General features: G+C 47.0%; 1 protein-coding gene across 9 annotated transcripts in view; it reads right to left on the minus strand.

The window, feature by feature from the left end:
* Nucleotides 1-28: 28 nt before the first annotated feature.
* The window catches only part of usp32 (ubiquitin specific peptidase 32), a 33,612-nt gene continuing 18,886 nt past the window's right edge, over nucleotides 29-14,754 (minus strand). For 4 of the 9 annotated variants that reach the window (XM_081699740.1, XM_081699739.1, XM_081699743.1 and 1 more), the window contains 23 exons: nucleotides 14,279-14,381; nucleotides 13,676-13,874; nucleotides 13,014-13,192; nucleotides 11,815-11,955; nucleotides 11,443-11,602; nucleotides 10,264-10,418; nucleotides 10,059-10,140; nucleotides 9,836-9,910; nucleotides 9,346-9,484; nucleotides 9,153-9,279; nucleotides 8,884-9,057; nucleotides 8,424-8,598; nucleotides 8,179-8,330; nucleotides 7,982-8,093; nucleotides 7,630-7,886; nucleotides 6,231-6,415; nucleotides 5,573-5,659; nucleotides 5,239-5,359; nucleotides 3,989-4,180; nucleotides 3,681-3,903; nucleotides 3,007-3,416; nucleotides 2,727-2,819; nucleotides 29-2,619 (listed from right to left, as the gene is read on the minus strand). In XM_081699740.1, coding sequence (XP_081555866.1) covers nucleotides 2,446-2,619; nucleotides 2,727-2,819; nucleotides 3,007-3,416; nucleotides 3,681-3,903; nucleotides 3,989-4,180; nucleotides 5,239-5,359; nucleotides 5,573-5,659; nucleotides 6,231-6,415; nucleotides 7,630-7,886; nucleotides 7,982-8,093; nucleotides 8,179-8,330; nucleotides 8,424-8,598; nucleotides 8,884-9,057; nucleotides 9,153-9,279; nucleotides 9,346-9,484; nucleotides 9,836-9,910; nucleotides 10,059-10,140; nucleotides 10,264-10,418; nucleotides 11,443-11,602; nucleotides 11,815-11,955; nucleotides 13,014-13,192; nucleotides 13,676-13,874; nucleotides 14,279-14,381 — 3,715 coding nt within the window. In that variant the 3' untranslated portion in view covers nucleotides 29-2,445. The remainder of the gene's footprint in view (nucleotides 2,620-2,726; nucleotides 2,820-3,006; nucleotides 3,417-3,680; nucleotides 3,904-3,988; nucleotides 4,181-5,238; nucleotides 5,360-5,572; nucleotides 5,660-6,230; nucleotides 6,416-7,629; nucleotides 7,887-7,981; nucleotides 8,094-8,178; nucleotides 8,331-8,423; nucleotides 8,599-8,883; nucleotides 9,058-9,152; nucleotides 9,280-9,345; nucleotides 9,485-9,835; nucleotides 9,911-10,058; nucleotides 10,141-10,263; nucleotides 10,419-11,442; nucleotides 11,603-11,814; nucleotides 11,956-13,013; nucleotides 13,193-13,675; nucleotides 13,875-14,278; nucleotides 14,382-14,754) is intronic. The other 5 variants (XM_035534059.2, XM_035534058.2, XM_035534057.2 and 2 more) reach the window with 3 other exon arrangements.

Here is a 14,754-nt window from a genome sequence, read left to right on the forward strand (position 1 = left end):
TGCTTGCAAACAATTCAACAAAGGCAGCTTTTCTGTTGCACTGGATGAATTTAATTGGTTGCTTGAATAATTGTTACAGACCAATGGTGTCACTTCATATACATTTACATTTTTACAGTTCATTTTCAAATACATCCTTTTTATTGGCATATTTACAAAACATCGTATGTACATTTAATGTCAGTGCAATGTGGTTGTATTCTTTAAACATTTTACAAAATAAAGTTCATTAAATTAATACATTCGTGCCAATTAATTTAACAAAAGTAAGCATCAACAAAAGGTATGTGTCAGTAGTTGATTGCACTACTTGCCAACAAATAATTTGTTTATGAAGCATTAATAAATTATCCCTGTATCAAAAAATGTCTTTAAAAGTCATGTGAATATTTGCAGCGTCAAGAGAAGGGTAGTGGGGTGTTGGGGGATCCAGTTCAACTAAAACGAGCAAGCAGCTTATTATGACAAGCGAAATCAGATTTTAAACTGAGCAGAGTGAATTACTGTTTTCAAATACAGACATATTCTTTTCACCTAATACTCAATACAGAATTTTTCTTTTCATTGTTGGGACAGCTCCTTGTATAGGAGTAAACACTTAAAGCTGATATTAACTATTTATCATTCATGAGTCATTTTACTTTTTTAAATTTTTTTTTTTTTTTTACAAAAATGATTTTCTTGATGGCAAATACATAAATGAACCATAACACCAAAATTATGGTAGTGCAGAAATTTTGTGGACCAACGTAAAGCTCTTTCCCAATAAAGGACCCAATGCAATGAGCCCTTTATTCAACTCATTAGAAATAATTGGCTTAGTGGAGTGAGGGGCATGAACTATCCATTGTTTTCTATCCATTATCACAGTGTTAAGATGGCTCTGTAACGAAGAGTCTCCACAGAGGTGCTACAGTTCTGGCTTTGTTTAAGCCATGCAACCAGGCCACCACAAGTGCTATTTCTGTGTAGCATGGAGTTAGCTGTGCTGACGAGATGCTCTTTCAGAGAACGCTGGCCTCATAAACTGCCGTGTTCTCACAATCTGCCACCCGAGCTTATAGTTTTATGTTATTTGACAACATCCTCCCCCCTCCCCCATAAGAACTTTGGCTTCATAACGTGAGCCTCTCCCATGAGAGCACCCTCCTCAGGTATGCATGCGTTTGGCTACCGTTTACTGTACCATCAACATGATTTTAGCAGGAAATAAATTGATCACAGGAAGAACATGACATATGTGAACGGCTATAATGGTGGGCCCGCACTTTAACCAGTGAGTGGCCAGTACTCCTCGCCAGTGTACGGCTGAACAGATATGACAATGACAATACGGTGAAAATCACACTGTGATGGTATTACACAGTGTGGTATTAAAATAAATATCACGGAGAAATAAAAAGTTCTAAGGATAAAACGTGTTTCAGATAAAGACAACGAATTAGAGAGAGACACTGGCTCAGAGAAACTCCAGGTCAAGAAACCTGTAATCTTAAAATATCAAAAGATAAATGAAAACTTAGAAATGGCATATCCTGTGTGGTTCAGGGGTTGCTGAGGGAATGCAGATTTGGCAGTGGAACGCGTACAGTATTTTATCGGGTTGGTGTTCCTCTCACTCTCTAACAGGAGGGATCTTTACGGAAATGTGCTTTAGGGATCCCGTTGCACTGTAATACTGTCTCGCTGACTTCCAATTAACAATCAACGGTAGCTGAAAAACAAAAAATAGAAAGTGAGGTAGTGTACAACTTCAATTCTGATGGAAAGCAGATCCTTTGGAAAATGCAAAGCCTGCTGAGACTCTCAGTTTCAGTCTGAACAGAGTGCATTATAAAAGTATCTTTTATCCAATGACAACATCCAATGAAACCTCTCCTGTAGAGCTGATGTTTCAAGTTGGGACTGACAGACTGTGTCTGGCCAATAAGAACTCTGCCTATTGTTATTATGCACAAACATGGTAGATGAGGGAGATAAATACATGAATATCATTTCTCTTATGTGGTACGTGTTTCTTTAGATTTGGGGTTTGCGACATTAGAGTGTGTCTAGATACAACACGACTACAGCAAGGGAATTAATAATTGGGGCCCAGAATGTCCACGTTTACTTGGCAACAGAGTCTATATAGTTGTCCTCAACTCACTCGTTCACCTTCTCTCTAACTCACTTAGTCCCACCACTCCTGCAGTCGTCCTTCCAAACCAGCAGTGAGGTCCCCGTCTTCTGAATGGGGGACAGAGAAGGAGCTCCCAGCTGATCTTTGTGCTTCGAGTAACCGACACTCCTCGGTTTCAGTCAGGCAGCCTTAGGTTGCCTGCATTGGTGTTCGAGTCCTCATCGAGTTTCATGGCGAGCTAGCGGCGTGGCAGGTACAGGCGGCAGGAGCTGGTAGGGGCGGACTGAGAAAAATAAGTGCTTTTAATGTGGAAGAGCATGACTTCACTGAAGCACGCAGTACTTCTTGTAGTCCGACTCGAAGTCCTCATCCATACTAGTAGTGTCTGCCATCTTTTTGCCATCAGTCTTGGGCAGGAACTGGGAGTAGTCCACGCCTTGCTGCTCATAGAAGAGGATGTAGGCGGAGTCCGTTTCTATCTCTTCCGAGTGAACTTCCTGGGAATGGGAGAGAGCAGGCTTTAAGCAGTCAGCTCTAGCTCAACAAAAGTGCGGAAACAGGCGATGCGAAACGAGTATGTGCAGACGTAGCTGTGACGCTTCACCTTGCAGCTGCTGTCGTTGTAACAGTACCACTTGTCATTGGGGTTTTTGGCATAGGTCACATAGTGGCCCCCTCCCAGTATTCCTGAATGGCACTATGGAAAAAAATGCATTTGAGCAGGAAATAAACTTCAGCAGTCTCCATCGTGATGAATGCAAACATAGATTTACACACATTTACAAATTGCTGCAAGCTGTAAAACATACTTTTGTCTCATAATCAAAGAAACACGCCAGCCACAGTGAGTTTGCCAAAGGGATGAGTGGACAGGAGAGACTCACTGAGATTGCATATAAGTTGTATATGGGCTCCAGGCAGACATCACATCTGTGCTGAGAGGTGCTGTCCGGCTCCATGTTGTCCTCGGAGTGCCCGCTGGTCTGGCTGCCCTCCTGACCCAGCCCGTTCACCACCACATCACAGTCGCCGCTCAACGTGTCCCCTGACCAGGAGTCTTGCGTGCCTGGGTCTGCGGAGACTGGGGCTTCCACCTCGAGCTCCGGGCCGCCCTCCTTGCTGCCGCTGCCATCCAGGTTCTCCTTGCTGTTGGAGAGGCGGTGCCTGCCACCCAGCTGGGGCAGGCGGAGTCGGCTCTGCTTGCGTCCTGCCCCCTTTGGGCTGCTACCGGGACTGGCGGGAACGCTGCTCCGGCCAAGGGTGCCGCTCATCCTCTGTATGGAACAGGACGGGCCTAGAGAGGAAGGGCAGGACAGATGACAGCCTTGGACATCTCACCAGAACATTTTAGGGTGGCTCCCACTGTCCCACATTACATGAGTTTCAAGCCTTTCCCAAATTTAACTGGGTGTTTTTGAGCAGGGAAAGCAGCATGGCCATCCTGGATGGGACCTGGGACATGGCACATCTCGTTTTACAGTGTGTGTATGTGTGTATGTGTGTGGGGGGGAGTGGAGTGGGGGGTGGAGAAGATTGCGTTGGTCAGGGGGAGACAGACCTCGGCTGGACACGGAAGACGAGGAGGAGTCGGCTCTGTCTAGCGCGGGCAGCTCCTCTGCCACACCCTCGCTCTGCTGGCTCTGCATGCCGCATGTGCTCTGGGTGGCATCGCGTGGTGCCAGGAAGGCACTAGGATTGAAGCCTCCCTGCGGGAACTTCACGATCTTCTGCGACTTGATCCACCGGCCGTTTACAAACTGGAAGCGCTTCAGGTGAACGATCTGAAAGATGGAAAATCAACATGATGGCGGACGCAGAGGCACATGGGGCGTGTGTAGAAGACAGGGGAGGGAACTGAAGCTCTACCAGGATGGGCGGGAGCCTCCAGAGGTCCAGCTTCTTGGTGGCCAGGCAGTGGGTCTGGCACTTGGAGCAGTAGTAGAGCTCATCCTCGCCCAGCTCCTCTTCCGTGGTGAAGGCCTTCAGACAGCTGTCTAGGCTGATGGGCTCAGCCTGGGCTCGGCGACTCAGCTCCACGCTGGGGTGCTCCTCCACGATCTGCACACCACACACACACATACACACACACACACGTCCAGTCAAAATATACAGAAATTAAAAATTATATTCCTTCAAAATGTACTATTCTGATTACTCATACGACTTTGCTAACTAGCAGGATTTTTTTTAACAAATCTGATACATCATACCTCAAAACAGCCTAAACTAGAGTACATGCCCTCAATAGGCCATTTCATGTCAATGCCTTTAAAGCTGATATTGTTAAAACATGGTTAATACACAGACATACGTTTAAGATAAAAAAAAAAAAAAAAGTTAGAAAAAGAAGAAGCAAAAGAAGCAAGAAAATACTCAAATGTCTGTGCATGCACCCACCCACCCACACACACAGTGGTTTAAAAGTATACATTCTATACCCCATTCATTCATGTTTCCAAAGAGTTCAGCTTAAAATTGAAATAGCATGGACAAATGACAAGCTTGTCTTGGCAATTGTTTTAACTTGCACAACATGGAAACACCAGATTCAGATCCAAGATGTGCAAACTGAGTGCCTCTGGGGAGTAACAGTTTTGCCAGGATGGCATATAAATTAGCAGGCTGAAAACCAAAATGGATCCAGTCTTCCTACCAGCCACTTGGACTTATGTGGTGTCTGGATCCATTTCCAGTTCCTCATGGCTCTGAGTGAACCTGCATCATGTGCAAATAAGGGCCTTGTCTGAATGACTTGCATCTGCAACGGGGCCCTACATGTCTGAAACAAGAGGGTGGACTCTCATTCTCTGGTTCAATGGCACAAGTCTAGGTTGTGCGATTTCCTGATATCTGCATAATCAGCATGATCCTTGGCTAATCTCTGTTCAAGCAGAAGGTCGGTCACATTCTGACTGACTCACCTGCCAATAAACTCCCATAGGCCTGGCAGTTTTACACAGGCTATAATAACAATGTTTCTTTTGAGAGTGCGTTGAGTGTAGAAAGAAGTCCTGCTTAAATACTGACACTGCTGACCCCACAGCTTCATTTGCCAGTCCCATCACTTCAGATTCAGTACAGGCAGCTTGTTAACACAGACACGTAATGGCTCTCACCCGCTCCTGAGAGGTCTGGTAGCGGAGGTGTAGGGCGGTGGGGTCCCAGTCAACCGCAATGTAGGCATTGCCCAGGGACGCTCTGTCCTCGTTACACTCCACTGGGCAGCCTCTACAGAACCTGGCAAAGACGTGACAGCCCCAGTCAGTCATCTGGGAATGTGTCTCACATAGACACACACACACACACACACACACACACACACACACACGTGCAAGCATTCATACACACATAGGCATGCGAACACAGATAAGACATACACACAGCCCTATGTTAAAACACTCTCACACACACACACACACACACACACAATAAATAAAATAAATGACTTACCTGTACCAGGGGCACCAGGCACAGGAGTTGCCATCCTTCTGCACCACCCGCAGGGTGAAGGGATACTGGTAACCCATGCTGTCATCACTGCGCAACATCAGCACCCCATGGTGTCAGATCACACATCCCAACAGCACAGAGGAGCAGCAGGCACCATGTGATTGAGACCGAGACACAAACACTGAACGACACCTGACTGTATGACTTCAGACCAATGCATCAACCAGCACACATGAACAACGACTCCGTTTTCCCTTTTGTAATTCCACATAACAGTTGAGTGTCACAATATGTAAGATGCAAGTGTTGATTGTTGGTTGCTTAATTTTAGAAGCCAACAGCTCCCTGTAGCTCAGTCAGTCATGTCACATTGCCTTGTTACTTTGGATCAGAATCTTGTGCTGGCACCTTTACCAGGGAATGGGACACATGAGCTAGCATGCTCCCTGACTGTATAAATATGCATGTATAAGTTAGCTTGCCCTCTGCAGGTGTAAAGATTCAAGGATGTGCTAGCATGTGCTCTGCAGGTATAAAGGTGCATGTATGAGCTTGTGTCCTCTCCGTAGATGTAAAGGTTGATCTAGTGTGCTCTTTGCAGGTGTAAAGGTGCACGTATGGGCTGGAGTGCTCTCTGCAGGTGGAGGGCGGCTCTGACCAGTCCTGTGCGTGGTTGCTGGCTTCCTGTGGAGGCAGGGGGCTTGCCAGGCGGGACACCTGGACCCACACAGCGTCATACAGGTCCTTCTTGCTGGTGCGCACCGTGCAAGGCACGATGAGAGGCATGCCAAAGAGACTGGGCCTGTTCTTCTGCGATGACAGGAAGTACAGCTCCGTCCGCATCTAGGGGTGGGGGCATCAACATTGGCACTGACACAACAGCCGTGACACTCAAACACTCAGGGTGAGCGTGAGGGAGGAGAGAAAGAGGAAAAGGGGAGGGTGGAACATAAATGCACAAGACGGGGCAAGTTTTGCTGGACCACCAATTGGTGCAAAGTGTGAACAGCATTTCAACAATGAACCTTCTCATTGACCCATCACTGACCAAAAGATAGACCCGTCAGTCTAAAATGCCTTTAGACTCTTGGACGATGCTCTGTGTTTTGAAATGGGTGCTGTTGCATAAAATGTGCTATGTAGTATATGTTTATTGCATATGTTTAAGGCATCATAGCTTTTCCTTAGATCCTGAAAATAAAGACCATAGATTTTAATTATTGTACTATACAAGTATCATGCTTTTTTTTGGTTGTGTATTTTTATTGGGGTTTTTTGTTTGTTTTTTTTAATATGTGGTTTCTATTATTTGAAACTGTGGCACTGAAAAAGTTTCTAAGAACATCATCAAGACCAAGAAAGCTAGCTAAATGTCAGCTAATAGACCAAATAGCAAACATTTGCTCATGTAAATGGAATAATGATCAAGATAAATCCAGCCAGTGTGTAGCTACAAACCTCGCAGCCCTTCACACAGCAGAGCATTACAATAATTGCTCGAAGAAGGCCACACACACACACCCCGACAAGAAACACCGTACTTTAGGCAACCTGCAACTGTTGGTAAACGACGCGGATGTAGACTACCTGCAAGCAAACCAAAGACCCACACATGAAATGGCAACTTTTGCCAACCTACCTCTCAGCTCTGTAATTATACGAAAATGACAGGGAGATGGCCTAATATTAATAGCCCTGGTACCACTCACTGCTTTCCGGTTAACGTTAGCGAGATTGAAAAGTGGCTAGTCACATTTCACGTGCACGCATGTTTCAACAATGGCACTCAGTCAGTCAAAATGCCTCTCCTTAGACAACCCAATAGATAGTCCAGCAAAAAAAACAAAAAACAAATACAGACGGGTTAAAGTCAGAAAAACGAAAGAGAAAAGGAAAAGAAAATTTGAGGAAAAAAAGACAAATATTCTGGGCAGAATTGGAGATGGAATAGCTAGGCAGTTTATTAAGACAGTCAGCTGAACAGACAGACAGATGCTTAAACAGATACATAGAAATATATAAATACAAATCTAGCAGAATTAAGCTGGAGTAGTTACCATTTTCCTGTGCATGGCAATGATGTAGCCAGTGAAGGGGCTGTCCTGCACTGGTGTGGTGTGGCCATTGGGGATACCGTTGGCGAGGCTCCTGTCCGAGCCAGATGGCACCGCCGTGCTGGGCAAGCCGTTGGCCAGACTCCGCTCAGCGCTAGCGCGCACAGGAGTGCCAGCCATGCCTGCCATGCCATTCGGAATGAGGCCAGGCTTCTCAGCATGGCCACTGCCGACAGTGCCGTTGGCCATCGGGCCTGTGTCTGCCGAGGACACGTTTACAGGGAATGAGACACAAAAGAGCTTGTGTGGGTGCAGAACACCAGAACGCTAAAGGCCTGGTGAGGTTTTACAACACCTGTTGGCGTCAGGGAGGTGATGAAAGCTGGAGAACCAGGTACGGGGATCTCAAACGCACACAGGAAGCCGTTCACGCTCAGCCGCACCTTTTGGTTGTCTTGAGGAAAGTTCTAGATACAAAGAAACATCTGCTAAGATGTCTGCCCTCAGGATCAAGGCTACGCAACTCTGACATGGGGCAGGGAGACAGCTCACCTTAATGTTGGATGAGTGGACCTCAGCTAGGAGGATCTGATCAGGCTTCAGACAGCACAGCTCGCTAAGCTGCTTCTTCAGGCCTGTGTACTTTTCGTCCATGTTCAGGCGAAGGCCATAGCGGGCCGGCGTGGAACCATCCAGTTTAATCACTGCCAAAGAGAGGAGTGCGATAGGTGAGATTCCCGAGCGAGATTCCTGCAGGCAGATCTTTGAGGCAATGCATCTCCACTGCTGTTCCTCACCTGTGATCTCCAAGTGCATGGAGCTGTCCATGGGCAGGGGCAGGGACAGGAAGTTGAAAGGGTCAAAGCGGGCGCTGATGTGGCCACACGTCTTACACTTGACCTGGGACTTGAGTTGACCATGGAACAGGTCCACCACGATAGAGCGGTTCCTCCTCAAGTGGTTGTCCCAGGCCTACACAAACACACAGGCACACACACAGACACACACCATGATCACCACATACTGCTGATCTAGTCAGTTTCACAAGGTGAAGCACTTTTGTGCACTGCCCACACGCCTCAAGCTGTCTTTTCATTAGTGCGGCATCGATGTGTGTGCATTAGGGCTCATCTATCCCTTAAGGAGAGCCTCAGTAGTGATTTTCACTGAGCCTCCTGTTGTCTTCAATCAAGCAGTGAAGGGCCCTCCATCAACGCGGTACACCTCAGAGCGCAGGAGGGGCGTCTGGCCACTCACCTCGGTGGCCACCTCCGCGTCTGGCCGCCCGTCGCTGTCCTTCAGCTCCACGTAGGGCTTCTCGTGCACGCGGTTCAGGTCCTCGTGGAGGCCGTCTAGCAGGAAAGCCAGCAGCTCCTGGGAGTCCTGCTGCTGGAAGCCGTTGAACCTCGGTGCGTACTTCGCTATGGTCCACTGCACCAAGCATGAAACACAAACGTTAGTACTTGGAGAGTAAGTTGGAAGAATTCTTACAGCTGTGGCAAATGGCCGGGGTCGGAGGTGCCTACCCTGAGCTTCAGAGGCGCAATGTTCTTCTGTGTTCCACTCCACAGTTCCTGGACCAAATCGCCATAGCATTTGGCCATATGACCTCGCATTCCTATGGGATTGGTCCTGTCCAGATAACAGGGATGACTACAACTACAGCTCCCAAAATGTTTTTTTTTTTTTTTTTAAAGTGCAGTTGTGTACACCTCTGACCTGTTGAGCTCATAGAGGTGTCTTCCTGAGATGAAGTAGTCAGTCAATGGCTTGGTATTGCTCACACACTGGATGCTGGAGTTCATAAAGCACGTGTTGCCTAGGTTACTCAGACCCGTGGCACCTCTCTCTGTAGGGACTTTAGGAGCATTGGACACGCAAAACCGTTACAGGCAAAGTGTAGAAAAATTACCAGCAAAAGATAAGTGTGTGATAAGTGTTATGCTTCTATAGAATGAAATTATTCTCTCTGATATAACTGGCTGCATCAGTGCCAACAGAATCGCTCTAGCAGACATATAGCCTCTTGTCAAGATTTACACTGCTTGCTGTGCAATGGCATGGGCTTGTGCTGCTTGTTAATGATCTAGTTTGATATGGGAATATTTACAGTACTGTTGCATGTGAAGAACTGCATACACATCAATCTACGATAAAAAAAAAACCCAACCAAAACAGCAGCCTTCCGTGATCTCTGAACATTAGTTACCTTTGTGTCTGTCGATTTTGCTGCTGTTCGCGATAAATGACATCTCCTCGGGCCAGCTCATATCTTTGTTTCGAACTGGCAAGAGGAGAGGAGAAATAAGACTTTATAGTTCTCGCCGTCACTGTTTTTATGCAAACTTGCAGTTTCACTCATACTGCTGAGCAGAAGCAGAAGAAGATAACAGAAATCAAGGCTCAGGACAAAGATGAAGTCCCAGACATACCCTCGATCACCAAGTGCTGTTCATCTTCAATTTTCAAACTTTCTAAAGTGTGATCCTCATCATCGAGAAGGGTGAGGTAATTCTGAGGAGAGCGTTTTTGAGCACAACATTAACACCTAGGCCTTACGCACATGACTTGCCTGTGGTGCTCATACTCACACAGTGGGTTTGATTGCGAATGACGGCGCGTCCTCATCGGTCTTACCTCGCTGTTGTAGAGCCAGAGACGCATGTCCTCTCCTTTGATGCGTAACCGCTGCGACAGGTAATCATGGATGTCTTTAATGGTGCTCGTGCGGCTAAAGCAGCCTGTGTAAGCCAGCACGCGCTTCAGAGGGGCGTTCGGAGAGGGCACGTTTCCTGGTGGGGGTGGGGGGGGTAGGGGTGGGGGAGACACACGACGACATGGAAATGACCTCAGCTTTCTCTGGATGGCATGCCGTTCAGTAGCCATTCCATGAAACCCTCCTAGTACATCTCTAGTGCTCCCGTATTGGTCATAAACAATTCAGAGGCTACATGTTTCACTGAGGACACTTAACAAAAGAAAAGTATGCATTTAAGATTAAATATGAATCTGTAAACGAAGGGTGAAAGGGAGCTTGCTCTTAATTTAGCAGAAAGACACTCCCTGATTAACAGCGACAAAAGCAATACAGACATTGGTTTTTGATCTAACCCTGAAATTCAATTCTTGGTCATAAGGAGCCCACAAAATTTAAAGAAAAAGTTATTTTTAAAAAGGCATTTAATTTGAAACAAGAGCGAGGATTAGTTGTAAGGTAGCAGCAAGAAAGGGCAAAGATGATTTTAAAGGCATCAGTCAGCCATTAGTCTGGGTGATTAAGAGAAACAAGATCATTAGATGCAAATCAACGGGAAAGGAACAGCACCCATTTCTACTCATAATACACTTCCCCTCTGACAAGAGAGGCAGTGAATCATATAACCAGATCCGACGCAGCCAGGCATCAGATAACCAAAATGTGATTAGCGTCTCTGTAATGGTCACCAGCACACTGCCTCAGCACCGCACAATCAGGTTAGTGGCACGCTCCGTGTTGTCTTCTTTACCTGCTGCTTTTCAGAAAACTTGGTAAATGAGCTTCATAACCAAATGAAAACCGGGTACCCACACGCGACCTTAAACCACCAGGCAGGGCTCGAGGGCACAGCACGAGTGTTAGCAGGAGCACGAGGGCAGGGTGAGGGCGGCCGGAAATGGGCACTGCAATGGACCCGGGGTTTTCAAGCACTGCCAATCAGGAATTTGCAGTGCTCACCAGGCCAAATCGCTGAAAGGAAATTAGGTCGCCCATGAGGGTGGACGGGCAGGGCGGCGGCTGGCGGGCAGGGCCTCTTTCTTGCTGCGGTCTTACGTTACCTCGGGGAAGGTGTGGAGGGAACATTCGTAGGCTGGTCATACCCATGTTAACCCAGATGTTGGACTGGGGGGGCCGCGAGGCTGGCTGCTGCCGCAGGAAAAGCAGGTAGCGTGGGAAGAGCTCCAGCTCGGCCCGTTCCGAACCGACACACTGGATCACCTGCGGGTGGAGCAGAACATGGAGAACCCGACCAACGGCAGTGCTAACACGCATGGACTACATAGCACACTTTATAAGGAGGCTTTTAGAGTACCTGTACCACAGTGCTATAGGAGTGTGTTTAATAAAAGGCGTTTTGTGAAACCAACGCTGATTTTCAAATAAAACGGATAGACTTATGGCTGTATGGTCCTCGTGGTCAGAGCACATACCGGTCTGGGCAGGCTGAGGTTGGCCCCGTACCAGTGGTAGAGGGCCCGCCACATTGGCTCTGGTACAGTCTCAAAGTCGCGGCTGGCCATCGGGTGCGGGCATTGCTTCAGGCGGCCGCCCTCCATGGTTAACGTGGGTGCCTGACGGGGAAAGACACCTCAAGCTCACCCTGTGCTTGGTCTTTCTTGGTCACTATGGATGAGTGGCCACTAATGCAGCACTGTCAGCATTTTTTCAAAGATAAGGTGACTCTAGCCACAGCGTAGCCACCTGCTAAATCAGTCCAGTGCCGAAAGTGTGAGGCAAATTGCTGACACCTTTTAAGAGACTTGTTTTGACTGTGCTATTGAATACTGGTATATAATCCCTCCTGACACCATGAGGTATTCAGTAACCATGACAAGGTATGATTACAGTGGCACGACACGTTGTTTACAAATAATAACACCCTGAGCCTCACGCACACAGGCAAACCCATTACTCCTGAAAATCAATTCATATGGCTGGACTTTAAAGTAATCACATTCTGCCACTTTTGAGGTATCACCAGTTCCTGATTGTATAACTAAATGGCATGAAAATGAAATAGTATCAAGGTGTCCTCATCTCCTTTCCAGTGTTCCACCACAATTTGGTGGCAAATGAGTTGAAAATTGTGAGCCGTGCTCAGTAGCTGTTGGGAAGACGCTGTGGGCTGCCGCAGCTTCTGTTAGTTGGAGCCTGTGTGCTTTACAAACTGGCCAGCAGGGAAAATACATCAAGATCATCCAGCTTCAGGTGCTGGACAGGAAGTAATCCATAATCTATAACACACTTGAGGACGCAGAATGCCGAAAAAGCCTCCAAGAGTTTGGCCTCTTGACAGCAGTGAATCTTTTTGTTTTCAGCTATACTCGTCGTCTAACTTTACCCGCTCTTCAACCTTCAAAAACGAAAAGTTCAAGCATAACATTAACAGGCGAATTGTCATTTACACTTTGACTGCTGAGGAATAAAGAACAGTAACTGGCAGCCTACATGCTTAGGCACTTGTCAGGCTGCCTACAATCCTTGTGATTTGCCACAGGAAGAGTTGAGTAGATGTTACAGCTTTGAGAGGCAAGGAAACTATAAGATTTTCTCTGTACTGTTCTCCTGTTTGTTGAATCCAGAAAGCAGACGCAGCAATCAAACTAATTGCTACCCGCACCCACCCTACCTTCATGGGCTCCGTGGTAACCAAGGGCTGGTTGTCGATGGCGCCAGGCCTCTGTGCGGGCAGCTGGTTGAGCAGGTGCCCGTTGGCGGAAGGGAAGCACTGGTGGTTGTTTTCCAATGCACTGTGCTGCCGAGCGAAACAGATGTCTGTGGCGGAGGAGCTACCATGCGTCATGTGACCTGTGGAAGTGACATCAGGGTGATACTGCCGTTTCATGGAAGGAACACTTTCTGCAGACAAACATATGATGTTAAGACCTATGTGTGAACCACTCCAGGACAGTTCTGACTACTTCTGACTACTAATGTTCTGGCTAATCCCACTTCTGATGGATTCAGAAGAAAGGGAAGAACAACATGGGCAAAACAGTTTGCTCAAAAGGAAGAGTAGGATTTAATACTCAAGCAAACAACTTATGTTAACTTCTGAATGAGTGTTGAATTACTAAGGCGCAATCTGCAATTACAAATGACACTTTGATCTCTGCAAAGGCTATGGCTCACTTTCAGCACTGAGAGGACATATTTGTAACGAAGCAAAGCCCAAACTGCATTCTAAACATCTGCCGTACGTCACACACAGTAAATCCGACTAGGGAGATGAATGTCGGAGGTCAAACCTCATAGCGGTGGCACTGCGTGTGGGCAGCATGGCCTGCTCACCATTGGGGGTGCAGCCGGAGACCTCCCAGCTGCCATCCGGGTGCTTGTCTCCGGGGGAGCTGTAGGAGCGCGCCACTGTGCCAACCCTCGCCACGGTGAGGTCGCTGGGGTCACTGGGTTCGGCAGCGGTGCTGGACTGGGGGCTCCTACCACCACTGCCTTGTATACCGGGCTGCTCCACCACGATGGCCTTATTGTCCTTTCAAGAAAAACTAAAGTCACACTAGGGGACATGTACAAGCACCAACTGTAGGGCTAGACAATATATATCTGTTATCGGCCTTTGAAATACTGATATCGCAGAAGGTGCAATATGTAAATGGGCTCAACACATCTTTTTTTTTTCCTGTATGCTCATTAATCACCTTGATCAGACATAGCATTTGCACAATCCCATAAAAGTGAATCATATTGCTTACGATAACGCAAGCCAGTCTTTATCTAGGTCACAGGGAACCACCGCTGTGTTTTAATATATAGCAAGCAAATCCCCATATGTGGTAATAACATGATCACAGTATCATATGTTGGTCTGTGTGCGCGCCCTAATCCCAGCTCAGCAGGCAGCGTGGCAGGGATTCTTGGCCTGCCTGCATCACTCACATATTTCACGTAATCCTTCCATAGCTGCCACCACTGCATGGAGATGAGGAACCAGCTCTGTCCTGGCTGCAGTCCATGCCTGCTTTCCCTCTCCAACCATCCTCTGCACAAAACACATTCACGCATACACACACACGCACACACAAACATGCCTGCAGTTACAGCTCGAGTCACAGCTTGGCCAAAGTACACACAACGCGTGCACTGAACTGCCAGTGTTCATTTTCTCAGCTCATGATAAAAATATCTACATATTTGCATAATGTGCAAATATAAAACTATAACAAACACTACACTATAAAGAACAACTATAAAGAAAAGTGGTTACACTACAGTTACATTAAAATTTAATAAGCCAAAACTGCTAACTATGACAATGCGACCTTGAAATGGTGCCATTAGAATAATGCATTTGATGGGACTACGATAGTGATCGCTACATTCGAAGAATACTGAACAGATTTTCGCAGAAAGAT

Source organism: Electrophorus electricus, chromosome 17, assembly GCF_041902795.1.
Source record: "Electrophorus electricus isolate QZ-2024a chromosome 17, ASM4190279v1, whole genome shotgun sequence".
Lineage (NCBI taxonomy): Eukaryota > Metazoa > Chordata > Actinopteri > Gymnotiformes > Gymnotidae > Electrophorus > Electrophorus electricus.